At 37.9% G+C, this 26,190-nt stretch overlaps 1 protein-coding gene across 2 annotated transcripts in view; it reads right to left on the bottom strand.

The window, feature by feature from the left end:
• VPS41 (VPS41 subunit of HOPS complex) overlaps window positions 1-26,190 on the bottom strand; it is a 170,898-nt gene that overhangs the window by 78,794 nt on the left and 65,914 nt on the right. For both annotated transcript variants that reach the window (XM_054237008.2, XM_035253207.3), the window contains 3 exons: window positions 21,215-21,289; window positions 11,879-11,941; window positions 8,015-8,080 (listed from right to left, as the gene is read on the bottom strand). In XM_054237008.2, coding sequence (XP_054092983.1) covers window positions 8,015-8,080; window positions 11,879-11,941; window positions 21,215-21,289 — 204 coding nt within the window. The remainder of the gene's footprint in view (window positions 1-8,014; window positions 8,081-11,878; window positions 11,942-21,214; window positions 21,290-26,190) is intronic.

Raw genomic sequence — 26,190 nt, forward strand, 5'->3', positions numbered from 1 at the left:
CTGTAATCCCAGCACTCTGGAGGTCAAGGAGGGTAGATCATGAGGTCAGGAGTTCAAGACCAGCCAGGCAAACACAGTGAAACCCCATCTCTACTAAAAATACACTATATATACCTATTTATTTGTCAATTATGCCTCAATAAAGCTAGAAAAAATGAAAATAATTGTGATAAAGGCAAAAGAAAATTTAAAAATAATCTTAATAATTTTTTAAAATATTTACATTTTTATAAAAAAGCTTCCCATATTGAATCCTCTTTCAAAAAGGATTCGAAATGCAGTTTATTATTTGCCCATCACTGCTGGACGCTTACAGAAGCTGGCTGACACTACCATCTCTGTCCTTCAGGTAAAATTTACCATTTCAAACTGTTCTCATTTCATTCACTCCAGTCCTTTCCTCGTTTGCTGACTGACATTTTCCAGCTTACAAAGTAACTTGTCCCTGCGGCCAGGTCCCCTCATTCTATCCCACCACAATGCCGAACAGCTGACTACCTCATTTCTAAAAACGAACTCTACCACAAACAGCATCATGACAATTTAATGATTTGCCAAAGTAGTAGGACCAGTTATTATAAAGCGTATTTCAGAGTTCAAAGGTAAAGGTCCTATGGGGCAAAGTTTATCTGCTGACAGGGAAAGTTGGACAACTAAAAAAAAAATCCAGACACGATCCACTTGGCAGATTTATTTCTAAAATAGAAACTTCATTTGCTATGCTTCTGTATTAGAATTCTGGCTATAGAAGAAGGTTACGCTTACAAAAAAAGAGAAAATCCACTGGTTCATGTGTTTGAAAGCTCTCTCCAATGGCACTTTTAAGAGTTGTGCTTTCTCTTTTCTTTCTTTTTTTGCAACATGGAAACAAAACAGAATTTAGAATAAGTTTTTTATGCTCATGTGTCAAGCACTGGAGTCCATAAATTCAGCTATGGCATTCAACTACTAAGAAGTTACCTTGAAAACCTAATATAAAAGTTTATGCCAGACAGAACTACAGCCTCCTAGTCTAGTCCCTTGTGAATAAGGAGCTATCTCTAAACACCTAAGAAGACAGAACTTTAAAAAGGAAAGACCAAAAATATGTCAAACTACAGTTACAGGTTTTCTTCTGCTAAACTGCTATGTTCTGCAGTTCTATTTTTAAAAGTACGTTCTAATTACTTTTTGTATAGGAATCAAAAACTGTAATAAGATTAAACAACAATTAAATATTAATAGACATCTCTCTCAAATTTTCTTATGACTTCATAAATATCTCATTGTGGTCCTCCATTTCTCTAATTAGTTCCTCTAGTCTCTGTGCCATTTTAACCCATTGTTTGTAGAAGGTGGATATGATTCCAAGGATTTATTTGGCTGTCAGTCTAGAGAACTGTGTTCTTAAGGGTTAAGAATGTCTTTATTCTACATCACACCTTCATCTGGCTAGTCTTTGCTCCAATTTTTTGAAGATTAAATTATTTCTCAAAGGCAGAAAGTCGTAACCTCTCAGTTATCTGATATATGTCTTTATTCTCTTTTCCCCCTATGTGATCTGCCATCTGTTCTCAACAGAGGAGGGATTTTGATATCTATAACATATGATTATTGCAAGGTTATCACCATTTGCTAAATGTTGGGCTTTCCAAAATTGTTCTGCCCAGTTTATGGTGCTAGTTTAAAATTGCAGTTAAAAGGATTTGAGTAGCTATTGTGCCAATGTAGTCTTTGTTTATCTCATTTTTCAAAGATACAAACTTCGATAACTCAGTTACAAAAAGAGCAGCTCTTCCTAAAAATTTGGGAACACTTTCAAAATGAAAGCAATCATTTCACAATAGTACCCCTTTCTTAACATCACCTTCTAAACACTTTTCCTAGTTTTTAACATCAAAGATATATTTCCTAATGAAATTAGAAAAAAATACATCCTGAAATACCTCAACTAAATAAATCTGTTTCAAAACAAACCAAACACACTAATGTCAAAAACATGTAGCATAAATAATCTTTACAAGTATACATCACACACATGTAGAAAAAAGAAATTCTCTGGAGATTTCTGCAAACCACACTAAACTGGTACACATTTTGAAAATCTCCATTTAACTATAAGCAAAAAGGTCATTATAGTTTATCAAGTAAATGGTACTTTTTACTACTTACTAAATACATATTAAATGATAAACTTTAATTGATCCAAATAAATCAGTCAGTAGTTTGTATGTTACAAGTTTTTAAATGGTGGGCACAGTTACATATTTCTAAAGCCTTTAACATAATTTGAACCATTTATAATGGCTTTTTAAAAGGAAAGAACCCCAAACCAAAATTATAAGAGTACACAGTCTTTGACTTATGATTATCTGACTTAACAATTTTTCAACTTTAGGATGGTACCCATACAATGATTCAATTTTTCACTTTCAATCTTCAATAAAGTACATTATATATTCAATACTTTATTATAAAATTAGCTTTGTGTTAAATAATTTTGCCTAACTGTAGTGTTCTGTCCACAATTAAGGTAGACTAGGCTGAGATGTGATGTTCAGTAGGTTAGGTATATTAAATGCATTTTTTACTTAATGATATTTTCAACTTACAATAGGTTTATTGGGACAACCCCAGTTGTAAATTGAGAAGCATCCATAGTTCATCTGCAATCCCACAACTAATTACAGAAAAATTAGTGGCTTTGAAACCGAAAAGGGGTAATAGCATAAACAGAGCTACACAGATTGGTAAAATTGAAAGTCCAGAAATAAGCCCTAACATCTATCCCTAACCAGTTTTCCACAAAGGGGCCAACACAATGGGAAAGGAATAGTCTTTGCAACGATGATGCTGAGTCAACTGGATATTCACATGCAAAAGGATAAATCTGAACTTCTGCCTTACACCATATACCAAAATGAACTCACAATGTATTGTACATCTAATTTAAGAGTAAAAAATACGAAAGTCTTAAAAGAAACAGGCGTTAATCTTCATGACCTTAGAATAGGTAACAGGCAATGATCTCTTACATATAACACCAATAGCACAAACATCAAAAAGAATCAAGATAAATGTGACTTTATTAAAGTTAAAAACTTCTGTGTCTCAAAGGATACTATCAATAAAGCGAAAAGACAACTCACAGGCTGGGAAAAAATATTTGCTAATCATGTGTCTGATGAAGAATAGATATCCAGAATTTACTTTTTAAAGTTTACAACTCTATAATAAACAAATAACCCAATTAAACAATGGGCAAAGATTTTGAGTAGACATTTCTCCAAAGAAGATATGCAAAATGGCCAATAAGCACAGGAAAAGATGGTCATCATCAGTCATTAGATGGAAGTCAAAACCACAATGAGATATCCCTTAACACATATCAGAGTGAAAAAAGAGAAACTAAAACAAATATTGGTGAGAAAGTAAACAATTAAAACCCTCATATCTTTCTGATGAGAATGTAAAATGGTAGAATCACATTGGGACACGGTTTGGCAATTCTTCAAAATGTCCAACATAGAGTTAACATATGATTTAACAATTCCATACTCAAGAGAAATGAAAACACACAGCCACAAAAAGCTGTACAAAAATGTTCAGAGCAGCATTATTTATAATAGCCAAAAAGTAGAAACAATCCAAATGTCAATCGAGTGATAAATGGATGACTAAAACATGGCAGATCTATACAATGAAATATTACTTGGACATAAAAAGGAATGAAATACTGATTCATGCCACAACACTACATACCTAGAAAAATAAGGAAAGAAGCTAGACACGAAGGCCAAATATTACACAATTCCATTTAGATGAAATATCCAGAACAGGAAAACTTACAGAGAAAGCAAATAGATTAGTGGTTGCCTAGGGATGAGAGGAGGGGAGGGAGGGAGATGGGGAGGCTGCTAATGGGCACGAGGTTACTTTTCGGGGTGAAGGAAGTGTTCTAAAATTAGATTATGTTGACAGTTGCACAACACTGTAAATGTATCAAAAACCATTAAACATTACACTATCATCTGGTGAACCTCATGGTATGCAAATTATATATCAATAAAGCTATTTTAAGACATCTAAAAAATAGATGACTTAATGCCAATAACTTACACTGACATGAGTAATGATGAGATTCCTCACTTTAAAATATCATACGTGTGGTTTTTCAAGCCCCATATACTAAGCCTTGTATACAATATACTAAGCTCTTCACTGTGTGTTTTTTCTTTTAAATTATCTTAGTCCCAAATATCTAAGTTAATAATAAAATTATTTTTAATTCAATTTTTCACCAGATGACCTTAACTGCTTTTATTTTACTCTCATTTTATAAACACATAAACGTTTTTCTGTGTGTGCTTGGAAAGAGATGTCCACAGATGCATTTTCGGAAAAGTGGATAGGGAAAAGAAAATTATTCTCTCATAGAACACTGAACATGGAACAGCCTGTCAAGCAGTCAGTGACAACCGAAGAGACAAACCGAACCCTGATGTTCTGCCTGTTCAGCATCTATTGAATTCTACTTATTTTATTGCTTATCACAATGTCCAACTCTCTATAAATTCCCAGCTCTTCCCATGCTACCACACCAACAGTTAGATGCTAGATTACTCTGTTGTTCCCACACTGCTCATGGACCTACTCTGCGCACTCTGACCCAGACTGCTGCATGCACACTGTCCTTTCTATGGATGTCTGCAAATGACAGCAAATACTAAGTAAAAGTATGAAGAATATGTTACTGATGGTTAACCCAAACATCCTATAGGGAGAGAAGACATTCATGCAGCAAAAGTAATGTGGCAAACCAGATGAGACTACAGGCATCCCTTCCAATAGAAAAGCAATTATTAAACTGCATAAATACACTTTTTATTAAAGAACACAAAGCAATGCAGCAAAATCTGTCCCTTCAGATCTTGAGTCTTAGCACATGGACATAAAAACTCATATTAACTCTAGTATGTTCTTTTATTCTAATACCTTCAAGAAATAGAAGACAAATGTAAAATCTCTAACTCTTGAAACTGGACACCAAAATTCAAAAGTGCATTCATCACATGCTAGGAATATATTTAAACCAAAGTGATTTATCAATATTTTAAGTGTATGGTGGATTATTAAGAAGGCAGTAGCCATCTTCGAACCTGACCTTCCGGCCCCAGTCAAGCCTTCAGATGACAGGCCTTCGGATATTGGCGGCTCCAACCAATATTCCCATTGTACCCTGATGAGCAACCTTCAGCCAGGGCCTAACAGCTAAGCCACTCTTGAATTTTCTAAGTATGAGATAATAAATGTTAGTTATTTTAAGTCATTTAAAACAAAAACTGACCATTCCCAGTGAGAATTAAATAAAATTTAATTCTTTATTCAGACAGGCATGGTGGCTCACACCTGTAATCCCAGTGCTTTGGGAGGCCAAGGTGGGCAGATCACCTAAGTTCAGGAGTTTGAGACCAGTCTGGCCAACATGGTGAAACCCCATCTCTACTAATAATACAAAACTTAGGCAGGTGTGGTGGTGGGCATCTGTAGTCCCAGCTACTCAGGAGGCTGAGGCAGGAGAATCACTTGAACTGGCGAGGCAGAGGTTGCAGTGAGCTGAGATCACGACACTGCACTCCAGCCTGGGTGACAGAGTGAGACTCTGTCTCAAAATAAAAAAAAATTTTTTTTTAATTATTTATTTTTAAATAAAAACACCTGGGTTTAAATTACAGCTATATGAATTTATGCTATATCACTGTGATGGTTAATAATGAGTGTCAACTTGAAGGGAAGGATGGATGCAAAGCATTGCTCCTCGGTGTGTCTGAGGGTGTTGCCACAGGGGATTAACATTTGAGTCAGTGGACTGGAGAGGTAGACCCACCCTCAGTCTGTGTGGGCACTATCTAATCAGCTGCCAGGATGACCAGAATAAAAGCAGGCAGAGAACATGGAAAGACTAGACTGGCCTGGCCTCTGAGCCTACACCTTTCTCCTGTACTGGAGCTTCCTGCCCTCAAACACCGGACTCGAAGTTCTTCAGCTTTGGGACTTGGAATGGCTTACTTGCTCTACAACTTGCAAAGATGGCCTATTGTGAGACCTCGCCTTGTGATCCTGAGAGCTAATACTCCTTAATAAACTACTGTGTGTGTGTGTGTGTGTGCATATTGTATACTATGTGTATGTATATACACACACACATTCTATTAATTCTGTCCCTCTAGAGAACCCTAATACAATCACAAATAAAATTTCTTAACCCAAAAAGTGCTGAGTGAAGAAATATGAGAGTAATGTTAATGCTACTCTTTCCTAAGGCTGACAAAGACAAGCAAGGTAGTTATCTTTTGAGGGGTGAATGAACTGGAGATCTAAGCTAGATAATGCGCAATGAGGTCTGTAATTCCCCCTAATTAGTCCCCTGGACATTTTTACATAAAGTGAATGCGACTAGAGCCTAAGGATAACAATGGGCTGTGAGATGGGAAGGACGGGCTCTCTAGCAGAAATCAGAGCTGGCGGATCTTGGCTTTATGTCATGGAATGGAATCAGAACCTACTGGCCTGCCACTCATTACAAGTTACATAATGACTAAAAGGCTTTCCTGCCCTATCATTCTATTAACTATTGAACCAAAGGGAAATGACAGAGAAGTATCATGAAACATTTGAAAGCGTTCAGTAGCTGGGCCTCGAAGCAGCCATTCCATAGCTCTGCACTACTACAGAAATAGCTAGAGACTACTTCCTTTTCATTGGCTCTAAACCAAATAGTAAATAATATTTGGAGTTCCAGTATGGTGATAGAATTTATTATAAAAATAGTCTTTAACTCTAGTTAATAAAAGCAGGAAAAAAAAACCTGATTTGACTTATTCTATAAGCAGATGCATTCTTTGAGAATTTACTGTATCCATAAACAAATGTTAATACATAAAAGTTTTTCTCTCTTATTTCATTTCACAGTTTTTAGAGACAGGGTCTCACTCTTTCACCCAGGCTGGAGTGCAGTGGCACAATCATAGCTCACTGCAGCCTCAAACTCCTAGGTTCAACTGATCCTCCCACCTCAGCCTCTTTGAATAGCTAGGACTAGAAACACAACACCACACACAGATAATTTATTAATTTTTTTGTAGAGTCAGAGTCTCACTATGTTACCCAGGCTAGTTTCAAACTCCCAGCCTCAAGTGATCTTCCCATCTTGGCCTTCCAAAGTGTTGGAATCATAGGAGTGAGCCACCATTATGTTCAGTCTACTCTCTTATTTGTTAAAAGGCACTGAGTAATAAAATGCGCCATGAACATGTCAGTGAAGAGCAGCTGCAACTGTTCTAAAAGTGTATCAAGGCCTGCAAGAGATTTTCTACAAGGGCGGAAAAAATCAGTAGTTTAAGTGTTAAGTAGTTTTTGTTATTTTTAAATACTGCCTCTTTTTTGTAGAAAAGGCAATGTTTCAAAGCTCTAGATGTAACAGCTCTCTTTTTTCCTTACGCTATATCTTCAAAGAAATGTAATGAGAGGCTAGGCACAGTGGCTCAAGCCAGTAATCCCAGCACTTTGGGAGGCTGAGGCGAGCCAATCACCTGAGGTAAGAAGTTCGAGACCAGCTGGGCCATGTGTTTAGTAGAGACCTGGCAAAACCCTGTCTCTACTTAAAAAAAAAAAAAATTAGCTGGGCATGGTGGCGGGCACCTGTATTCCCAGCTATTTGGGAGGCTGATGCAAGAGAATCACTTGAACCCGGGAGGCGGAGGCTGCAGTGAGCTGAGATCATGCCACTGTACTTCCAGCCTGGGTGACAGAGCAAGACTCTGTCTCAAAAAAAAAAAAAAAAAAGAAATGTAATGAGAAAGGCTTGAAGCCACAACTCCCCCAAGAGATGATGACATTAAGATTTCATTGCGTTTGTCTTTCTCAAATTTCTCCTAGTGAATAGTCAGACATTAAAACATTAAGGATAAATTATAGAGTAAACACACAATACCCTTTAAGGTTACATATCAAGGTAGAGATACACAGCACTTACCTTCTTTCCTCCAGTCACAAACTGCTTGCAACTGGATCTCACGAAATGTGGGTGCACAGCAATTATCTACAAGAGAAACAGGACCCAACTCTGGTTTAGGAGTCACGGCTACAACACAGAATGAAAACCCCTGAAGGAGTTCAAGCAGCATGATCCAAAACTTATCCTCGTATCTCGGTAAGAAATAATATATTCAAATAATATTTTACAACAACTAATGACATCTGAGTTTTCTTCTTACGTGAAAAGATTTCTTCTCTGAAGCCAGGTCAAAGCTCAAAGACTAGAAAAATTCATTTCCAGTTTCTGGTTGAGGACCCCTATGAGTGGATGCCCGTATATAGAGGCAGCAAGGTATCGGTCAAGACAGCAAGATGTTTCTAACTGGATACAATTTACAGAAAAAAAAAACTGATAAACCGATACTTTGTCCAAGATACCTCCCAATGACAGATGGCACCAAGTGGCAAAGCAGCCTCCCAGACATTTAGCCCCCTTACACTAAAACCCATCAATGGAGAGAGAACAGAGCTACAGGCCCAAAGAGCTAACCTTTCAGGACTTACCTTTTTACATACAACCTCTTCCCCTGGTTCTCACCTGCTTCCTACTCATCCAGTCTTTCCCCAGACCCTTGCTACCCAGGTTTCTCTTCTGGCTGCTCCACCCCTCTTGTTACTGTTCCCTTCATTGGCAAGGGCTCTGTGATTACATGACATCATTAACATGTCAGGTAGTGGGTGAGAACAAATGCCCTTGTGGCTCCACTGTGTGCACCTCCATCTTCGGGGCCCATCTGTTGTGGCTGTAAGTTTGCATAGACTCTGTCTCCTTCCCTCTTTATCCCCCAACCAACCATGAAATCACCAACTTAACTAATTTTGTGTTTTTTAAATTTAACATAGAGAATATTTTTTTAGGTAAACACACACAGAAAATTCCACACAATGATACTTCTATAAACCTTCAATTATGGTGGCTCACGCCTGTAATCCCAGAACTTTGGGAGGCCAAGGTGGGTGGATCACGAGGTCAGGAGATCGAGACCATCCTGGCCAACGTGGTGAAATCCCATCTCTATTAAAAATACAAAAATTAGCCGGACATGGTGGTGCACACCTGTAGTCCCAGCTACTCAGGAGGCTGAGGCAGGAGAATACCTTGAACCCAGACGGCGGGGACTGCAGATCGCGCCACAGCACTCCAGCCTGGGCAATAGAGCAAGACTCTGTCTCAAAAAAATAATAATTAAAAAAAAAACCTTCAATTAAACGTATTTTATACTTGTATTAATTGATACATTTCCCTCCATCAATGGAACAGATTCCTCTTCCTACAATGTCATTTTTAAGGCTTAGCATATGACCCTTCATTGCTCTAACCATTCCTACCTCCCTGCTTAGCCCTTCTTCCCTTCAACGCTGTCCTAATCCATCCTCAATACCAATATTGAAGCCTTCACACATTGTTGTTTCACATTCTTAAAATCTCTCCTTAGCTCTCTTGTAATGCATAACTGTAGATCAGGACTGGTTCCAAACATCTCTGCTCCTCAATCGCATTACATTGCCTTTGTCTTCCCTTCAGATGTAAGAAAATAAAGCCATTGGGGTCATTGCCCACAAGTGTTCTTCCTTCACTGCCTAACTTGAAACAGTTAGGCTCAGCCACTTCCTTCATGCCTGTTTCGCGGGCAGACGGTCTAGGACTCTTTTCCAAGATTATCTTCCCTATCTAGGCTGTTGATCTCATTGCTTAGTGCTGCTCTATGAAGCGTTCTTTCTTTTATTTTTAGTCCTTTTCTCTTTACTGGTTTTTGCCACGAACCAAAATATGATAGGCAGAAATCTTCCCTGGTCACAGCCCTTCTCTCTACCAGATGATCTCTCCTCTTTATTACCAAATTTCTTGAAAAAACAGTCTCTACTGGTTGTTTCTACTTCCTCACCTCCAAGTTACTCCTTCATGTACAGTGACCCTCCTGGTCTGAAAAGGTCGTCAGTAAGGTCACCAGTAACTTCACAATTACCATGTAGAATGCCCTTGTTTCAGTCCTTCCCCCTATTTAATCTCCACACTGCATTTGACATTGCTGCCCACTTCTTTCTAGAAACTCTCTCCCCCCTGGCTTCTCTGACTCCGTTCTTTGGGATTTCTTCCCGTCCCTCCAAATGCTTCCTCTTAGACTCCTTTGCTGTTTTTTTCTTCTACAGCCTGAGTCTTCAAATTAGTGTTCCAGAATTTCACCATCGGTCTTCTCTTCTCACTCTACGGCTCTGAACTGGATAATATCTTTAAAAATGGCTTCAACTTATTCAACTGTGGTTATCACGTTTGTGTTTAGGGACCAATCTCCACCCTGAGGTCCATATTCATGTTTCTAAAACCTCCATAATAACCTCACCTGATGTACTACACTTCTCTACAGTCAAGACTACTCAAACATCCCCCTGCTGCACCTGATGGCATTCCCATATCCCATCCCCAAAGCAAGAACCTCAACTGACCCTGAGCTCTGCCGTCTTTCATCACCCTCATCCAAGCCATCAGTAAGGCTTGCTAAGTCTATCCAGCACAGCCTGTCCAAATACATTTCATCCACCCCATCTTCAACAGTCCCTATCCCTCTTTCCACTGAGACCCTGTAATGCCCTGACTGGAGTATTATAGTATACTTCTAAATTGTCTCTTGTCCCCAATTTAAATCTCCCTCCATTCTGGCAAATTTAACTTTTTAAAACATACATTAGACCCTGTCTCTCCTTTTCCTACTGGTCAATAAATGTTTGAATAAACAAGTGAAAAAAATAAATGACCTCTTCCTTCAACAACTATAACAGACACTTTAACTGCCATAACTGTTATCTAAAACTAGTCCTCCTGACACCTGTCTATCTGTCCGTCAATCAATGCTGTATACACTCACCATATTAATTTTCTTTTTTTTGAGACAGTTTCGCTCGTTACCCAGGCTGGAGTGCAATAGTGCAATCTCAACTCACCGCAACCTCCGTCTCCTGGGTTCAGGCAATTCTCCTGCCTCAGCCTCCTGAGTAGCTGGGATTACAGGCACGCACCACCATGCCCAGCTAATTTTTTGTAGAGACGGGGTTTCACCATGTTGACCAGGATGGTATCGATCTCTTGACCTCGTGATCCACCCGCCTCGGCCTCCCAAAGTGCTGGGATTACAGGTGTGAGCCACCATGCCCGGCCAATTTTCTTAAAACTTAGATCAGTTTATTTACCTTGGTTTATAAATATTCAGTAATTTCTCCTTATCTACCAAATGGAGTTCAAATTCTTTAGCGTGAATGTAAAGCCAGCCCAATCTTCCCCCACATTCTCTTGTGAGATCAGTCTTTTATGTGCCAAATAAACTAGACTATTTACCATTTTCTGAACACAGGTTGAACTTTCTAGCCTCTCCATTTCTATTACGTTATTCCTCCACATGGAGAGCCGGCTTCTCCATCAGTCCCTGTCCATTTATTAAAGCCAAGTTAAACATCACTCCACCAGTGAAGCCATCACTGACAAGAACAGATACAAGTGACTCCTTTCAGCTTTAGAAAGCTTAATATTGTTTCTACCTCTTTGAGTCTTTCATCACAGAGAGTGTGTGTGTGTGTGTGTGTGTGTGATCTAACTCACTATAATAAAAGGCCCCTGAAGACAGACTGAGATCCCAGTCACAAAATATACATTCTACCTTCTTTCACAGCATCTAAATAGTATCCAGTATATATGAAGTGTTGAATAGATACAAAATTAATACAGAAGTGGTAATGTTCAAATTACTGTAATCCTTATTGCCTTACTTGAGACAACTCTTAGAAAAAGTAAAACTTGCTGAATACGTACTTTAATGGGACAGTCAAAAGTCTCGTGAAATTCTTCTCCAGAATACAGTCCAAATACCTGCACCTAGAAAGAAAATGAATTGCATCAGCTCATCATGATAGCAACAGAGAAGGCTACTGAGTCGGTAGGAACACAGACTATCAATAAGAAAAGCAGAACAGTTCATAATTCTAAGGCCCTATGACCTCTATTAAATATCTAATGAAAAGAATCCCATTGACCAGGTGTGGTGGCTCACGCCTGTAACCCCAGCACTTTGGGAGGCCGAGGTGTGTGGGTCACCTAAGGCCAGGAGTTTGAGACCAGCCTCATATGGTAAAACCCTATCTCTACTAAAAATATGAAAATTACCCAGGCGTGGTAGCACGTGCCTATAGTCCCCGCTACTCAGGAGGCTGAGACAGGAGAACTGCTTGAACCCGGGAAGTGGAGGTTGTAGTGAGCCAAGACAGCACCACCGTATTCCAGCCTGGGCGACAGAATGAGACTCGGTCACAAAAAAAAACAAAAACAAAAAACAAATCCCATCCGGGTGAAGGTACTTTGCTGCAATTAAGCTTTCATAAGCATTCCATGGATAGAGTTCCCTTCAATAACCACAAATTTTATTAAATGTAGGCCATTAAAACAATGAAACAGACATGAACAAGTTATTAATATTATTTTATAAACTTCCATAAGCTATCCCTAAAAGAACTATTTTTTCATCCCTTAAAGGAAACAGAAGCTTTTTTTAGTCTCTCATATCTATAATATAATCCAACCACGCAGATCAACATGGTGAGAGATTAGGTGCACTGCACTTCATTCACAACCTTACGCTGAATCTACTGAGAACGCAGAAATGAAAGATTTCAGTTCCTGCTTATCAGTGTCTCCCTTAAAGTTGTTCCAGGCTACTTTATTCACACCCAGTATATTTTCTGAGTGCTTTACTTAAAAACAACAAAACAAAAATAAAACTGAAATATAAAACATGCTATAAAGAATACAAATAATAAATTCATAGCTTGACAAATTTTTATGACACAAACATATCCCTGTAACCATCTCTGATCAAGAAAAAGAACCCAATAAGCTCCGCTGTTTTCCTTTCCAGTAAGTAACACCCTCCAACTAATCACTAGCCTCAAAGCTATTGCCATGGGTAAGTTGTGCTGGCGTTAGAATTTTATAAGTAAGGAATCATATTCTATTTCACTCATTTATTTCATTCACTATTTAGCATTTTCTTTGTGAGATTTAGTCACACTTGCTGCATATAGTAGATGTTGGTTCTTTGCCATTGCTATGTATTATTTCAACGTGTGAATACATCACAATTCACATCTCTATCTTCCATTGATGACCACTTAGATTGTTTCCAGATTGAGGCTATCATGAATAATGCTGCTAAAAACACTCTTTATGACTCTTTTGATGCACTTACATACATATTTCTGAAAGGTATGTAACTAGGAATAGAATTGCTGGGTCACAGGTTCTACGCATGTTCACATTTAATAGGCAAACCATTTCCCAAAGTGGTTTTAAATTAATTACACTCTCACCATGACAATGTTTGAATGCTTGTGTTCCCCTAAATTGATTATGTTGAAACCTAACCTCCAGGGTGATGGTTATTTACACTCTCAGCATGAGAATTCCATGAGATCTCAAATGCTTGGAGCTAACAAATAGTACTAGAGCCAATGACAACTATTTCCTAACAGTGGAATGTATTCACTGTCTTTCCAATCTCTAGTATAGTGGTATTATTTCTTCTTTAACTTTTGTAGGAATTCACTGGTGAAGGCATCTAGGTCTTATAGCTTTGCTATGGTCTGAATGTATGTGTTCTCCCCAGATTCACTGTGTTAAAACCTAACTTCCAAGGTGATGGTATTAAGAAGTAGGGCCTTTAGTGGATGATTAAGTTATGAGGGTGGGACCCTCATGGGTGAGATTAGTGCCCTTATAAGCAAGCTTGAGGTAACTAGCTAGCCCTTTTGTTCTTCTGCCTCTGCCACACTAGGACACATCATTCATCCCTTCCACCAGGTGAAGTCACAATAACAAGGTGCCATCTTGGAAGCAGGGAGGGCAGCCCTCACCAGATGCCGAATGCTGGCACCTTGATATTAGACTTCCCAGCCTCAAGAACTGTGAGACGTAAACTTATGTTGTGTATAAACTATCCAGTCTAAGGTATTTTGTTATGGCAGCACAAATGGACTAAGACAGCTTCTTTGTGAAAAGGTTTCTAATTATAAATTCTATTTGAAAAATGGATATAGGACTACTCAAACTTTCCATTTCTTCTTATTTTAATCTTGGTAAGTTCGGAGTGCTTCATTCTTTCAAGTCCCAAGCATGAAATTCACTTATGTCATAATTTTTGGAAACAGATTAATGCATTAAAAGTTAAAGTTTTTGGGATACTCCATTCATTTTGTAACTATTGCTTTCATATACTTGTGCCAAGTTTGTTATTTGGGTTCCACAAACAGGAGATGATATAATGTAAAACAGAGGGAATTTCGTTTTCCCTCTGGTTGGCTCTTGAAGCATTCTTGACATGGCAAATACACATATGCCCCCCATCACCTTACTTCTCATTGTTCAGAGGGTATAAAGTCATTACTTTTACGAAAATATACATCACAGGATAATACAATGAACATCTTAATAAAATAATGGCGGCTGGGTGCGGTGGCTCATGCCTGTAATCCCAGCTTTGGGAGGCCGAGGCGGGTGGATCACGAGGTCAAGAGATCCAGACCATCCTGGTCAACATGGTGAAACCCCGTCTCTATTAAAAATACAAAAAATTAGCTGGGCATGGTGGCACGTGCCTGTAGTCCCAGCTACTCGGGAGGCTGAGGCAGGAGAATTGCTTGAACCCAGGAGGCAGAGGTTGCGGTGAGCCGAGATCGGGCCATTGCACTCCAGTCTGGGTAACAAGAGCGAAACTCCATCTCAAAAAATAAATAAATAAATAAATAAAATAATGGCTAAAAAGCAGAAAAGGAAAACACTGCTTTCAGGGTTTCACTTTATCTGGGCAAGTTTAACTTGATGTACCCCAACAAATCTAAGAAAACCAGGTGAAAGGAAGAAAGCTCCTAAATCACGTGAATCTTAATAGAGTGAATCAACAAGTGCCCACCTTGGTGCAGCTACCTCAGTAGAACACCTGCTTAACAAGCAAGCTGAACTTCTCCTAACACAATCGATCTCTTTTCAGTACAATAAAGTCATGAGCAGCATGGTCTTGTACTAAGTCTCAGATTACTACTACCTACTTACATCCCTACATGCTTCAACATGCTTTACCTCAGTGGTTCTCAAACATGCCTGCACAGTTAAAATACCTGGATACTAATGGCCAAATCCCATCCCGAACAAACAAAGTCAAACTTTCTGTTAAGGTGAAATGATGTTTTTGAAGGTCTGCACAATTGACAGTGTTCTGCTGTTCCTCATTTGGTTCATATAGCAACACTGCTCGGTCTGAGAGCAAACACCATTACGACTGTTGAACAAATAATTCTGTAGAAAAATGACGTGTCTCAGGTCATGAAAATCATAAGCAGAAGAGTTAGAACCAGAATCTGGATGTTCTAAATCCTATTTTTCTATGTTATCTTTATATAGTATCAACTGAAATTTGCAAAAAAGAAATATATCTTTTTACATAAAGTGTAAGAAGAGTAAAATAGAATAACAATAATAAAAATTCAAAAGCCTTAAATGTTTGCCAAACTGAAAAAAATATGAATATCAGACTTTGAATTAAGGACACTTTATGATAGAAATTGAAATTAAATGAAGCTGACTATTCACTGAAATGGATAAACATCCTTCTGCCTTATAGATGGGATAAAGGTGATTTTTAGAAAAAAGTTATTTCTATTATGCAGAAAAATATCTAAGATGTAAACAAATAATGCATAAGCCTGTTGAAAAAGACTGGCAGATCAGTAAATGAGTGGATCAACACAGGGACTGTGGATGTAATGCTGACAGTTAGGAATTGCCATGGATAAATAAATATCTCTTTAATAATTAAAAATGCAGGCTGGGCACGGTGGCTCACGTCTATAATCCCAGCACTTTGGGAGGCCAAGGCGGGTGGATCACCAGGTCAAGAGATTGAGACCATCCTGGTCAACATGGTGAAACCCCGTCTCTACTCAAAATACAAAAATTAGCTGGGCATGGTGGCGCGTGCCTGTAATCCCAGCTACTCAGGAGGCTGAGGCAGGAGAATTGCTTGAATCCAGGAGGTGGAGGTTGCGGTGAGCCAAGAATGCGCCATTGTACTCCAGCCTGGGCAACAAGAGCAAAACTCCATCTCAAAAAAAAAAAAAAAAAAAAAAATTAAAAATGCATATTGAAGGCATAATATAGTAATAAAGAGGAAGAAACAAAAAAGAGAACATATCAAACAAGTTTGTAGTAAACAAACACCAATTCACATCATTATCCTTGAGAATTCTCCAGAAGAAAATATGTCACTATCATACCCACAGTAGGGGCTAGAGGAGTAACTGCTGAAGGTGACAAATCAAGAACAGAACTCTCTGGTCAGTTTCTATTACTACGTTTGTCTGAGCAATATTTTCCTCAACTGTTCTTATATTCCATTTCAACATGGAAAACGTAATTTCACGAGACAAATCTCATAAGCTTTATCAGTATTAGCACAAGGGTAATATGTAAAACCTTCAATGTTTCGGTTCATTTCACTACTGTGACATGCCAAACTAGCTGGTCACGTTATACTGCTAAAGCTAATATCCAAAACAATTCTCATTTACTTCCCCTCTTTCTTCATTTTGCCATTTTGTCAGTGAAAATCACATTTATCTGTGAAGGGAATCCCTTGGCTTTTGGGAAGAGCTTATCTGAGATAAGAAACACATAATTTGCTTGAATCCACGAGGTGGAGACTGCAGTGTGCCAAGACTGCACCACTGCACTACAACCTGGGCGACAGTACAGGATTCTTTCTCAAAAAAAAGAAAAAAAAACAAAGAAAAGAAACACATAATTAAAGGTTACAAGAGAGGACCCTTTTGAAAATGCTATCTCCTGTAGCGGCCCTAACGACTTCCCTGAACCTGCTAACAAAATACCTAATGAAGAAAAAGAGAAAATTCATAACACTTGGCCATAGAGTCAATCTCCTGCAAAGTCCTCAGGGAGTTCTCATTAGCTACGAACCAGAGAGCCATGTGAGTGCCTTAGAAGTATGTGGTACGTGTTTTATTACCCAAAACAGAGAAAACCTACCCTCATGAAGCAGGAAAGCATGTAATCATTCTGCACTTTAGCATGAAACTCCATGTATTTGCCAACCAGAATACTGGGCAACCGCCCTGATGCAGAGAGACTATGACAGAGGTGGCCAGAGTGCTATAGGACCTTCTCAATTAGACTTCCCTTGTAACAGCCTCTCTCAAACTTCCACTTCCAAACAACACATTAAAAATCACAACCGGGTAATCATGTAAACTGTCGTTATACCTCCACTGGTAGCTTAAGGGACTCTGGTAGTCAAGATTGCTGCTTTTCATATTCTCCACACAGGCTGATTATCAGAGACCAGAGAATGATGACAGAAGTTTCTAGTTCCCCAGAAAGCTGCCTTTATCTAGTTACAGGAAACTGAACTCAACTAAGAAGGTGATTCTAAAACACCCAAAGTAATAGCAAGGGCAAGATAGACAGTCTGTTTGCTAACCCAGGTTCAGAAAGAGATTTCCCTGCTCTGGAATGGATAAACAATCAAACAAAACCATAGGAAAGGTCTATTTTAAAAGTCCTGCAGAACATTCCAAAGACTCAGTGGAAGAAAAACTATGCTTTACGAAATATCTTAATATTAACCAGAAACCAAAAGAAACTAGAAAACTGTTTGGCAACCACAATAAGAAGACCAGACCTCCATAAACCTGGAGCAGAAAAAGAGGAAGATGACAACAATGACTATAATAATGGCTCACAATTACTAAGTGATTCTTCTGTTCTAGGTTCTATTCCAAGCAATTTACATACATTAACTCATTTCATCCTCCTAATAATTAGGTGGGTACTGTTATTATCCTCATGTTACAGGGGAAGAAATGGACTGAGGCACAGAGAGGTATAAATAACTTACCAGACATCACGCAGCTAAAAAGTGACAGGACAATTCCACTGCCAACCACTAGACAACACCACCTGACACTCTGTGGCATATAACAAGTTGTGATTTTTAAAAGATTATATATATATCAGGCTGATATAAAAACAGAATTGGGAAAGATTTCAGAAAAATTAAAAATGCAAAATGGAATAAAAATGTAATCCAAGAAGTAGTAAGACACAAAACTCACTTTGGAAGAAAAGCGAACCAGCAAAAGGAATAAGCAAATAGAGAAACTCTCCCTGACTACACAGAAATATAAGGCTAAAAATGAGAAAGCAAAGTATATGTGTGAGACGTCCCACGATATGAATGAACAATTTTCCATACAACCTATGTACTGCCAAAAGGAGGAGAAGGGTAAATAACCATTCACTTTCTTGCTTTGGAAAGTTCAGGTACAAGAATGGGAGACAGAAGAGGCCAGACTGCAATGGATTAAAAATGAATGGTTAGCAATAAAAGCAATTAATACATAACTGACAGCTCACCATACCCTGCACCTCACAACACTCTTCAGGGGCCTCCTACTGCCAAGTTGAAGAGAGGGAGGCACTTCCTGGCCCAGCAACATGCCCAACTTTAAACAGCGAGTGGGAATGCCAGCCCAGGCAGCTGGAATACAGAGCTATGCTCTTAGCCTCTAGGTGATATTGCCTTCAGCTTTATATTACTGCATTTCTTTTAAGAAATGAAAACAACTGCAACTGAGACAATCATCAAAATTATAACCGAACTTTTCCGAAATAAAAACAATACTTCAGTATATGGATCAGAAGGACTACGCTCCAGACAACATTCATGAAGAGACCACAACTAGACATAACTTAGCAAACGGCGTTACACAGACCATGTATTACCGTTGCTGTTCTTGTTGTAATTATTATTAGTCCAAGCTCCAAGGCAGGACCAAAACAGATTGCAAAGGTTTTAGAGAAGAATAAAAGTAGGCTGGCTTCAGACAGGTCTACAAAAATGAATGTCAGAAAAAAAGGGAGCAACATCTCCAAACTTGTGAGAGAAAATATTCCAACCCAGAATTTTGTACTAAATTATAGTTTACATATGAAAGCAACATATGCAAGAGATCCCAAAATAAACCTTGTATGTACTTATCCTAAAAGTTTTCTAAAAACATATGCTAGTAAACTGAAACTGAATACACACACACACATACACACACACACACACACACGACTGATGTGTATGTCTCAAAATGTAGAAAACTCTGGTGTAGAAAAGTCATGGCAAAAAAAGACGGAAAATGAGCACCAGCTGAATAAAAGGAATAATTTTTAAACGAATGCTGGAGTCATGACTTGAAAACCGAATGCAAATATCAAAGGTTACCCTTGAAATAACCTAAGAAATAATTGTTTATCTGGGAGTCTTAACACACTGAAGAAAGGAAAAATACCCACAAAACCTATCTGAAGATGCACTGGATTTAGGTATCTGGAATTTGCTTTTGTAATATCATTATGGTTTATCATCACTAACCACTGTACCCGGTCATTCTACACTAGCTTCTCAACTTTCACAGTAAGGGGGAGCTCACATCTAAGTATGTGTACTAAGAGATTTATTTTCAATTCTGTCAATGTTAATAAAAATACAGGAAAACCATTTCTCAAAATAAATCATGGCTCCACACCAAAATACGGCAGCTACAAGTTTTACCCAATTAGGAGACCAAAGATGTTTGACAAGAAGGGTACATGAGGTTTCTGAGGTTCATCTTAGCCACCAGATGGAATAGCTGTAATATTCCACTTTGGTGCATTAAATAATAATTCTTCAACATTTAAAGCTCTAAATATTCCTAGATGATGTACTTAGTAAAAATTCATTTCCAATTTTTTAAAAAATGAGTACTACCTTGCAACAAATTAATTCCATTAAATTGATATTAGCCCAAAAGAAATTCCTCACCTTTAAGAAAACAAAATGAAGATTATCTTTCTTTACAAATACATGAACACAAAAAATGCTTTGGCGGTGTGGATAATTCTTCTCAATTTCTGCACAAACCAACTCCTCCCTCATCTCTCTCTGATAATCATGACAATCTCAGAATTTCTGAAAGTACCATAAAATCTTGCAGTGCTTTCTGAAAAGCACTAGCGTTCCAATTACTGCTTCAGAAGACTCTTTGGGAAACATTAGGCTTAATATATAAAATGCATTCTTGTATGTCAAGAGACTTCATGATGCTTTTTGTTAACACATTAAATGGGTATATTTCTTTTACACTGAGTATACTGCTTTTAATTTATCCATGTTAACGGCCGCTGAATTAGGGCACATAAAAAATACAAAATTGGATTAGGAAATCTGCTTTACTCACTAAGGAGTATGTAAAGATCTATAATGATTCTTCATGTACTCTCTCAAACTGTTATTTTAGAAAAGTAGCTTAAATACACTGTGCATTAGAATTTTATCACTGCAAACCAACATTAGAAAAGATTTCCACTGACTTAAAAACAAAAAAGACATTCTTACAAGTGGAAAATCAATCACCACAACCATTAAATGTCACAGCTCAACATCGGCAGGAGGCACTGATAACTGTTAGTTATATACCACGCAAATGATGTATGTCCTTGGTTGAGGACGTAGGTGCCGGGTTTTTAGAAAACTGTACATATATTGATTTTACATTTATTTAATGTGGCCATTGTAAGACACTTTATTCTTCCGATAAACTATGATTGCTTATCAAAAGATTCTATAATTCAGGAGAAACATTCATAACTTGTGTGTGAAAATGAAAACCACTGGCCCACAGAAATCAAGCCCACAAAATCCAATTTTGTGGATTTACGGCAAAAAAGCATTAAACTACTGTCTTGCAGGAACTGCAGACTAGTCACTGAAGTGGAAGTGGCACAGTAGTAATGATTAAGGTGACACGTCACCCTGCCACAGCTGTTAATCAGCTTAATACTAGTTACATTATTGACATTCTTGTAATTACTTTTCCTAAGGCACATTTGTGCAAAATATATTTTACTTTAATTATGACCAATCAGAAGCAAGTTCAATACTCAGAATAATCAAGGTTGTCTTAATGCAGGTAATACAGTAATTAAGGTGGTGTTCTGATCACCTGGGGCTGGCACCAGAGCAGAACTTTCAGCGTGACCACATCCTTGCCATACCTTGCCATCCTCGGAACACACACCCATGTGCTCTCCACTTTCATCCAAGCTAATCTGATTTATCTTCACAGGACTCTAAAAAGAAAAAAGAAAAAAAGGTGTGTAAAACTTCAGGAAGATGTATATCAACAATCAAATGTCTTTGCTCTTTGTAACACAGTAAGCTCTTAGTTTTCTTCTGAACTAACAGGTTTCCAACTATCTTAAATAAAGCGCAGTAGAAACAAACTATGAGAAGAAAAGTAAGCCTACAGCAGCTACACAACGTGAGCTTGCAAAGTAGCTTTTAAAAATATTTAGCCTTAAATGGTTTGTCTTGTTGATAAAATAAATATAAATGTATATACAAAGTTGAATGTGGAATCTTCAACTGGAAAATATCTCACAGCAAGTAGGCAAAGGTCAGGGCACACCAGACCTCAAAAAGGCCACCCACTGATTGATGCTATTGAAAGACACTTTCATGTGCAGGATGAGACTGCTGGCTACAGAATCCCTTCTCATCTCGATCCCTAAATCACCATACAAGCAACACCCCTGAGATGCAGTCCATGAAAAATCAACTGGCTCCTTAAAGTTGCTAGAATGTTAGAAGAGGAAAGGTCCTTGTAGATAGATATTTGATCCATTTTGTAGAAGAATAAACTGAAGCTCATAGCAGGGAATCAAATCAGAGAAAAGAGAGGAGCCAGGGCTACAACCTGAGACGAATGAAGAACACTGCACGGGGCAGCGAGGAATCTACAGAGAAAGCAAAAGCTGATCTGGGAAGGCACCTAGGCCAGCATGTCTGGACTTCTGGCTGAGAAGTCTGAATTCAACTTCTAGAGTCTTTGAATAAATTCCTCCTGCAAATTGAGTATCTTTTATCAGTAGTTTCCTCATTCGGATCTTGGGTTCATCAAACAACATTTTAAAAGTATCCATTTTAGTCTTGGCAAATATAAATTCCACCTACCCCTGATTGTAATTTTTTGGCATCTGGTTGTAAGCTGCCTCAAATTATGATTTATTAAGTGTGTGCAGCCTAGGTTTCCTGTCCAATATGGTACTGTAGCCCTTAAAATTGATAGTTAAATTAAAATTCGATAAAACTTAAAAATTCAGTTCCTCTGCTGCACTAACACATGCTAAGTGTTGAACGACTACATGTGACTAGTATTGGAAAGCAGATAGATCAGAGAACATCGGCACTGCATTAAGTTCTACTGGACAGCGTTGTTCTGTGCTTAGAAAACTGCGACCCAATAATGAAAGCAACTAAGACATCAAGCCTTCTTTACAAGGCTCTTCTTTACTGCAAGTTACGTTCAGTAGATTTTCTTTCTATATACATGCTTATGTAATTTATTCTTGGACTCTGGTATTGAAAAGCTCATGGCCTATCCTAATATTCTCTAAATCACATTATATCATTTCCAAAGACCTGGCATCACATGATCTGTTATTCAACCCCAGAGGAAAGTAGTCAGCTAAGGCTGGTTATCTCCACCTCACAATGAGGAAAATGAGGGGCTTCAAGAATTTATGTGAGTGGTCTAAAACCACAGCGCTACTAAGGGCTAGGCCACACAATAGTATCCCAAGTGCAAATAAACCAAAGTTTCTATTACAACATGTTTCTCACTGAATGGAAACCACTTGTGCCATCACATTAGCAATATTATGGGGCAAAAATATCATACCTCTAAGGTAATAGAATCCTTTTTCCCACACACCTCTATTAGCAATAGAAGGGTTTTTTTTTTTCACTTTTTTTTCTGCCAACGATCAATATTCATTGATTCATTTCCCTGACTACTAATAAACTTAAGCATTTTTCTTAGGTCTATTGGCCAATTAATCTGCTCTTCTGTACTGCTTGTTCACTTCTCTTACTCATTTTTTCCTATTAACGTCTTTGTTGTTTTGTCAATCTGTAAGAGCTGCTTTCTATGTTTAGGTATGAGGTACAATATTTATCCAGACATTGTATATGTGGTTTCCTATTTTTTGTGTAATGGTTATTACTTTATTCTTATATTTAAGTGTTTCATATTTCAGAATTCATTTTATTTTCCTACAAATGAATACCCAGTTGTGCTAGCCCCGTTCATTAAATACTCAACCTTCTGCTCCTGAAGAGTATGTACATACATTGACATAACATTCTGAGTTTTCAATTGTGGACTCAGTCCATTCCCATACCAATTCAGCACTGATTTAATTATAGAAGGTATACATAGTACATTCTGATATCAAGTAAGTCTCAGTTACAATTTTTCACATTTTCTGGGCTTTTCTCAAATATTTATTCTTCGAATTTTAAGATCAAATGACCCCAATGTTGCTAAACGTAATGGTCCTTGTTCAATCCTAACTTACTTCACCTAATCGGAGCATGTAGCACCACTGATAACGCCTGATTTCCACATCTCATGGTTCAGTCCTCGCACCTCTTCTTTTTTAAATCTATACTCAAAACACCAATATTTTCTCCAGGCCATGGAATGACTTCTACATTTTTACTTCCAGGCTGGTTCTCTCCCTATTCCAGACCAATATCTAAGATGGTTGATTTTACGTCTGTACATCTAAAACATATTCAAAACCAAAATCCCGATATTCCCTCTCTGGAAAGGGCTCATCCTGACGTCTTCCCCACCTCAGTTAATGCTTTCTGCTTACCTTCTTCTAGTCACTCTGGGCAAAAACTTTCAAGCCACTTTTGATTTCCATCTTCATTTCCACCTCTTCTGATGAAATTTATCCACACTTTGACCACGTTTTGCCCCCCCCTACAACTGCAATCCTGGTCCATCATTCCAGTATGGATTATCATAATGGTCTCCTAACTAGGTGACTTTCTCCTGCCACAATTCTCCTAGAAATCTATCCTCAACAAGCCTGCACGGTGACACTGTTAAGAGGTTAATAAGAGTCCTTCCTTTGTTTGAAAACCTCCAATGGCCTCCTATCTCAAGAAAAAAAGCCAAAATTTTTACTATGACCTGACAGTTCTAAATTATCTGGCCCTTGCCCTCCCTCTAACTTCTGACCTCATCCTCTCTCCCCTTGGTTCTGTCTACTCCAGTCCTGAAGATGTTTTGCTGCTTCTCCAGCCTTAAGGCCTTTGCATTTGTCCAGCCAGTGACTGGAGTGCTTTTCCACCTACTGTGCACTGGTAATCATCTTCTCAGTGAGACTCTGGCCAACCAATCTAAAAGTTCAACATTTCACCCAAACATTTCATAACTCCTTCATTGCTTTTGTTTTGTCTCCTCAGCGCTTGCCACTATCTTAATATATAATTTACTTATTTATTTTCAAACTCACTCACTAGAAATATTAACTTCATGAATGTTCAAAGAATAAAAAATTCCAATTCAACATAAATTCTTCCAGAGAAAAAAATAAAAAGGAAATGCTCCTCAACCCATTTTACCAGACCAGGATAACCTTGTAACAACAAAATGCAACAAGAATATTAGGAGAAAGAAAAATTCCAAGTAAATCTTACCTATAACCATAGATGAAAAAATCCTAAAGAAACTATTAACAAAGCCAGCCTATAGCGAAAACACAAGTTTATTCCAAAAATACAAAACTTATGAATGTTAATTTTCCATATTAATAAAAGAAAAAAATCATAGAATTATCTCAATGAATGCAGAAAGTTTTTAATGAAACTCAATATCCATTCATGTTTTAAAAAAACCAAACTTTTAGCACACTTTTAGTAGAAAAAAACTTTTAGCACACTTAGTAGAAAAATTCCTCAATCTCTTAAAGGGTATCTTCTGAATGGTTAGGAAAATACTGCACCTAATGGTAAGATGCTGAGAGCTCTCCCTTTGTTATCTTTATAATACTGACTCTTCTAATCCACAAACATGGAACATTTCTCCACTTATTTAGGTACTATTCAGTATCTCTAAATAGAGTTTTATATATTTTTCCTGAGAGAACTTAACATTTGACAGTTTTATTCCAGGAGCAGCAATCACAAGAAGCATATTTTCCTCATTCTTGAGACATAATGTGTGATTCCATTTACACAACATACAAAAATAGGCAAAACTAGAGTGTTATTAACACACTCTAGTTTTATTTTATTTTATTTATTTATTTTTTTGAGACGGAGTTTCGCTCTTGTTACCCAGGCTGGAGTGCAATGGCGCGATCTCGGCTCACCGCAACCTCCGCCTCCTGGGTTCAGGCAGTTCTCCCGCCTCAGCCTCCCGAGTAGCTGGGATTACAGGCACGCGCCACCATGCCCAGCTAATTTTTTGTATTTTGAGTAGAGACGGGGTTTCACCATGTTGACCGGGATGGTCTCGATCTCTTGACCTCGTGATCCACCCGCCTCGGCCTCCCAAAGTGCTGGGATTACAGGCGTGAGCCACCGCGCCCGGCCTCTAGTTTTATTTTATTAACAACCTGTTATAGTAAAATAAGACGGGGAAGTCAGAGAGCTATTACTATAAAGGTCAGGATAGTGGTTACCTCTGAAGGGAAGAGAGAACACTGCGATCGGGAAGGGTCACATGGTCTATCTTCAGCAGACTGGTAGTTTTGTGACTTTGCTTGGTGACTCTCTGTTTAACGTAAAGTTACATTTCATAATAAACATCAAAAATTTAAGAAGATAGAAAAGAACTTGCTCATGAAAATGTCTGAGATTAACATCTTTAATGGGTTATTTCTTAAATTTTGAGGGTTTTTTTTTTTTTTTTTTTTTTTCATTTTTTTTCCCACCTTAATTATCAAGCTACTCAAATGTTCTCATTCTGTTCTGGTCATTTATATTTTCCAAGAAAAAAACCAGCACACTTCAAATTTATTCGTGATGAAATTATCTTTTATTTTACTTTTTTATTTTAATAACTCCGATATTAACACTACTAATAACATATAGCAAAACAATTACTACTAAGTTAATATTTGCTATATGGTCATTACATGTCGGGCTCTATTCTATGAGTTTTATAATACAT

This window comes from Callithrix jacchus, chromosome 11, assembly GCF_049354715.1.
Source record: "Callithrix jacchus isolate 240 chromosome 11, calJac240_pri, whole genome shotgun sequence".
Lineage (NCBI taxonomy): Eukaryota > Metazoa > Chordata > Mammalia > Primates > Cebidae > Callithrix > Callithrix jacchus.